Raw genomic sequence first — 6,128 nt, 5'->3', positions numbered from 1 at the left:
CGGACGTCGGGTCCGCGCTAAAAAGTGTCCGCACTTGTAAGGCGCTAAAATCGTATACAGAGCGCCAAACTCCGCTTTAGTCTTCATTTGTTCGACTGACAGCGCGATACTGCGATGACATTACAATTTAAATTTCGAATAGGTTGACTTCGGACATTTTTTTCGTGGTTTTTGTATTAGACCCGTCGTCCATTTATTTGTAAGTCAATGTTGATAACCTACTGAGTGTGTTAGTGACAGACAACCCTATTTTTAATTCATCAAAAACTGGCAACCCCCTAAACGTCATTATTTCTATAATTAAAATCAGACTATGTTTTTTTTTTAATAGGGAAAAATAGTGTAGTTGATTAAAACATCACAATTGAAATAAAACTAAATTTATTTTACAAGGCACAAAGCCTTTAATTAATAATTTAAGGCATTATATTACACAGTCAACACTAAAATACTGTTATTTGATCACATACTTATGATATTATTTATACTGCATCACAGTACTTGATAACACTGTTTTTCTGACGTAAAAGTAGACATAATAATATCCACAACTTCATGCTAACGCCGACGACGTAACTGCGGCACACTTTTTGGCGCTTACTATTTCCTGTATATTCACTATTTCTTTACAACACGTATTTTTACGTATCATGTATATTGTCACAGTTACAATATCATTTCCAAAAAGTATATCAATCGATTGTACGTCCTCTGCGTTGAACCTAATGCGTACATACTAGGAAACTTGAACAATAAATAAGTACTTAATCCTCAATTATATTTACATTCTAAATGATATGTACAAACACTTCAAATTTGTGATCTCTATGGTTCGCAGTCTAAATTGTACTAATATTCACTGAGTACTATTCTAGGGCTTCTTGACCTGTCTTTGGCAAGAAGAAGCAGAGGAATGCGGCCACTGAAATGGAAATAATACAAATTATTAGCAAAGTCGTTACTTACACAGCCTAAATACAGATTATTTTAAATGATCAATTAAGGAAGACGTCTTACTGCTAATACGAGATTATTAAAATTATTAAAAACTATTTTTAAGATTCTTGTGCAAAATTTTCATAAATGAAGTAGTATTGTTTTTGGTGCATTAGATTTTATCCTTTACTTAACATGGCGTCGCCGTACTTCCTCAATCTCTTATTTTAAAGCACAAAGTTACTGAAATAATAAAATGGATTGTATACATTGACTTACAAATTGTATATACAAATTTTGCAGGCTGATGTCACATCACATTTCCTTCATATTCACACACTGGCTTTTACCTACTCTTAAATAATCCAAATTAATATTCTTGATAAGAAATTTAAAATAAGTAGAAAGTTTTGCCTTCTCCCGAATAATCACTCTTTATAAAATACGAGTTTTAGAAAGTACGGCATCGACAGACCATTTAAAACAGGGTTTTTTTATACACGTACAACTTGGCGAGTTGTAGAACTATAGACAGAAAACAGTGGCGTACAAGGGGGTCCTGAAACTAATCTTAAATCACAGATCGAGTTCTTAGGTTTTCGCGATTGTTACACATAGGAAATGAAACTATTTATCTGGATTTAAATCTAAATCTATATCCATATTACTAATTAATATGTTTTAGTTTATTCTAATTTCTATTAATAATTAATAATAAATTAAACTTAATAAAAATTCATTCAATAAAATAATTTGTAAAACTTAATGTAGCGTAAATTGGAATGTTTTCTTTGTAAAATTAAAAATAAGGCATTGAATTAATAACTATTGTAGCTATAGTGAAAAAATAGGGTGGTTTGCATTAATATTAGACATAACTGGTTGAAGACTGTACCACCTCAGTCGTGACCATGGGACCTGTAAAGGGCCCGAAACGTCGGTTTTGTTTGAAAAAACAAATATACGCGATTTAAATCCGGAAAAATAGTTTCATTTCCTATTAAATCACAGACTTTTTGACAACGTAATTTTTTATTATTGATTCAAAGATCGAACAACACAAAAAGAAATCCTTCGATCTGACTGGACTCGAACCAGTGTCAGTTGCCATACCGGGGCCACTACTCTTACCAACTAAGCTACAGAATTGTGTCAATAATAATAAGACACTAGTGGAGTATTTTCACAAATAATAAAAATATGATAATTAAGTTTTATTCAATTTGAGCATGTTTAACCACCATGATATTTAATTATTTTTTGTGAAATTACTTCATTAGTTTGTTATCATTATTAAACAAAGATCGAACACTTAGGAAAAATCCACTACGATCCGGCTAGATTCGAACCAACGCCTCCTAGCAAACAGTGACAGACGCTATGCCAACTGAGCCACGGAACGAACTAACGGATCCCACGAATCTTTCTTTTGCCGTAGTGCCATCTATGAGAAATCTATGAAAGTTTTTGCTAGAAGGGCACGATTGGTTCAGATCTATCCGGATGTAAGTGATTTTTTTCCAAGTGTTCGATATTTATTTAATAATTATAACGTAATGATGTTCAATAAAATAACGTAGTTTTTTGGAAAAAAATTAAACTTATCTATGTAATACTTACTGAAAAGGAATGATGAGAATACAACGATGGGCACTATGCAGTTGATGTCAATGAGGTAACCAAAGGACAGGTTGCCGATGAGACCGCCGCCTCGGCCCGCCGTTAGGGACAGCGCCGCAGCCATTACCCTGTTGTACACATTTCAAGTCATTGAGGTATTTGAATAATGAAGACGCGAAGTTCTCAACCCGCATTGGTCGTAGGCACTATTTACATTGCCACGGCATGGAAGCGCGTTTTCGTAGCCATAGCATAATGAACTTCACGTGTCGTGGTAGCCTAATGATTATACGTAATGCCTCTCAAGCAGAGGTCGTGGGTTTGAAACCGGGGTCGCACCTCTGAGTTTTTCTGAATTTATGTGCGAAATTTAATTTGAAATTTACCATGAGCTTTTCGGTGAAGGAAAACATTTTGATGAAACCTGCATGTTGAAGAAGGTACTGTATTCTAGGCTCTACTCTATGAGTAGAATTGCTGGCTGAATATAGCTAGTGAATATAGTTTTTGTAAGTAGAATGCTTTTGAAGAATTGAAATAAGAAAACAGAAGATCTTGACATATTATATCCTAGACTGAAAGTATAAACCATGTGAAAAAATTTAGAAATAAACCAAATCTTTGAAGTTAATCCCAGTTTATATTCTTAGAAGTACCTCTCGCTACGCATTAGAGTCCCCCCCAGGTTACAGTACACAACCCTCGGAAAACGTGTGTAGTTCCCAACCTATAGCCTAAACACTCGCCTGAGAGGAGACCCGCGCTCAACAGTATGTATAAGGAGGTATAAACGGTTTGATGATGATGATGTAAGGTACAAACTAGATACGTGCCATAAAAACGATTCTTGCCCATAGACCACCTGGCTGGTTCACCTCGGTGGACTACGGGCAATTATTAATACCCGTAGTTCAAATATGTCTACCAGAGCGACTATGGGCGTTTAGTTCTTCTCGTAGCTCACCTATGTTCACCTAGGGATTTTACTTTTCTCGTGAATCATTTCGTTATTAAAAGTCCTTAACATTTCAATTTCAAAGAGATTGTAACTAAAAACAGGTCGCGCGCTTCCGAAGAATTCTCGCGCAGTCTTGGGAACTCCCGCAACATTATTATCATTTATTTACATTATCTCTTATTTAACCAGGCCGTGCCTGTAGATATTCGAATTTATAGGTTGGTTTGTACACTTGTGTGACATATTGTATATGTTACAGATGTAAAATATAAACAAAGATCATACCTAAGATTCGTAGGGAACAAGTCGACCAAAACGCAGAATACCAAACTGATGGCGAGGGAGGTGAGCGCCTCAAAGATGCAGGACAGAACCAGATTTTGAGTAGAGTTCTGCACGTAGTACAGTCCGACGGTAACCACACCGGCGAAGCTAAGGGAGAAGACTGTAAAAAAGTAGGATAATGTTAATAACACGTTTATTTTGGATGTTGATTATATATTAGTTTTCATTATCAATTCACAGGAAAACGTAAGAAGTACACTATTCGAGAACATCATTAAGTGACGTAAAGTCTATAAGTCTGTGTGTATAACCGTATAGAAACAAGGATTTTTCAGTTTCAAATCTCAAGTCACCCATGAGACACAACAAAGATCATAAATTGTATCGTTTACTAGTTTCCAGGGCAGAACTTCGAATGACGATACTTGCGTCATCTTGCCAATATTAATGACACTAACGTTGTTGGCATCATGACTTGGCTGTAATGTGTTATAAATCTTTGCCTTTAACGGAAATGATTTATAAAACAACAACTAGTTGCAATAATATACTTTACGATAGTTTGCCATTAGTGTTATATATTTTTTGTAATATTATGTCAGTGTCCGGAAAAGCGACATAATTAAGCAGGTACTATGCCGGAAACCGCAGATCACGTCAAGTGACCTTTCTTACACACATACACACACACACGTAACTACATATTAATTTATTGTAATCTTTCTTAAAATGAAGCTATTTTTAAAAGTCTGGATTATATTAAGTGTTTTCTTGATGTATCGTTTTTCTAATAGGTCTAACGTGTTCAATAATGATCAAAGCCCCTAAATAAATAAAGAGTTAAAAAAAGATCTGAAAAAAGTAAACTTTGTCTTAAACTCATGTTTTAAATGTCAGAAAACGAAAATTTGACGAAACTCACTCAAGAAGAACTTGGCTCCAAGCTTGTGCACGCAAAGGGGCAACCACAACGACGTAGGTATACACGCAAGGCCGACGATCAGCGTATGGATGTAGACGCTCTGGTCGATAGTCTTCCCACAGTCGAATGGGTTTTCGTTGGCATCATCACCTATCACGATGCCTGAGACGTCGCACACCGAAGCAGAGGTGTTGGGGAAACGATGTTCGAACTCTTCATAACGGTTGAACAATTCAGGGAACCAGATCATTAAGGTGTAGTAGCTGAAGAAGAAATGGTTTTGTTAGCACATTTGTTTTTCTTCGGTCTTGTATTCGATGATTTTTTTCTAAGACGCAAGATCAATCAATCAATTATTTTGCACGGCGGTGTTATAATATATAGATAATAAATATTAATACCATTAAAATTTAACAATAGTGCTTGTCACGAGTCCATTTATTGCCAACGTTTCAAAGATTTAATCGTGCTTTATTTAAATTAAAATTTTATGCGCGTGTGATAAGGCATAATTTGTAAAATACTAACAACCTCCCGGGACTATATTATTAACATCATCAACAACAACCCTATTAGGGTAGGTACGGTTATTTGCACAGGTTGGTTTCCGTACATTTAATGTTGGAAGGATTCAATCGTGCCGCGAAGATTTTATATATATGTTTGATTAGGTAGTATTTTTATTTATGTGTCTGGATTACAATTTTTTTTCATAATTGTTTTTCTAACGAGACTTACGTGTTCAATAATGATCAAAGCGCCTAAATAAATAAAGAGTTAATAAATTCTTTTGTTATAATTATGAATAATTCAACGAAAAAGTTTTCTGTGTTCGATCTTTGTATTCATAATCATAACAAAACCAGTGGACTTATTTCACAAAAAATCTCAATAAATAAAATCATTTTCACTTCTTATGCACTTAAAGTTCGTATTTATGCTTGGTGTAGGCTGTATAAAATAGGATTTTATGCTCTAGTGCATAAAATAAAAAAGTCATCATATTAAATATGTCTAATTGTTGTAATTTTACATTCAATTTTAATTAAATAATCGTTTATTTGTAATATTGCTGTTTAATTTCCTCGCAATCGAAGTGAAAAGCAGAGTGTAGGTATAACTCGTTAATAAAATCCATTTTATCCTCGACTTAAGTATAAACTCGTCTCGGGTAAAATGACGCGTTATATGCACTTGTTGCACAATCTACTATTGTTTCATTACTTTTTACGAAACAATAAATTTACCAAAAATAAACTTTTAAATTTTTGTCGTGCTATCTGACACTTTTTAGATCTATATTTGGTAGTAAGTTAGTAAGTTCAAATGTGCATGCGTCCTCTCCGAATACACCCACCACCGCACCTGAGTTGGGCATCACACTGGTATTTATTTACGCTAGCGCTT

At 34.6% G+C, this 6,128-nt stretch overlaps 1 protein-coding gene across 1 annotated transcript; it reads right to left on the bottom strand.

Moving 5' to 3' along the window:
- Positions 1-395: 395 nt before the first annotated feature.
- On the bottom strand, positions 396-4,984 carry LOC113238884 (solute carrier family 22 member 13-like; the record flags this gene model as incomplete). Its single annotated transcript, XM_026475736.1, has 4 exons — positions 396-922; positions 2,557-2,684; positions 3,800-3,959; positions 4,722-4,984. Coding segments are annotated over 4 exons (607 nt in total), but the record flags the coding sequence as incomplete, so codon positions are not given.
- Positions 4,985-6,128: the final 1,144 nt, after the last annotated feature.

The sequence above is a fragment of the Hyposmocoma kahamanoa genome, unplaced genomic scaffold (assembly GCF_003589595.1).
Source record: "Hyposmocoma kahamanoa isolate Upper Pololo Valley unplaced genomic scaffold, ASM358959v1 98687, whole genome shotgun sequence".
Lineage (NCBI taxonomy): Eukaryota > Metazoa > Arthropoda > Insecta > Lepidoptera > Cosmopterigidae > Hyposmocoma > Hyposmocoma kahamanoa.
Note: the sequence above shows the minus strand (reverse complement) of the source record. Positions and strands in the feature narration are given on the sequence as shown.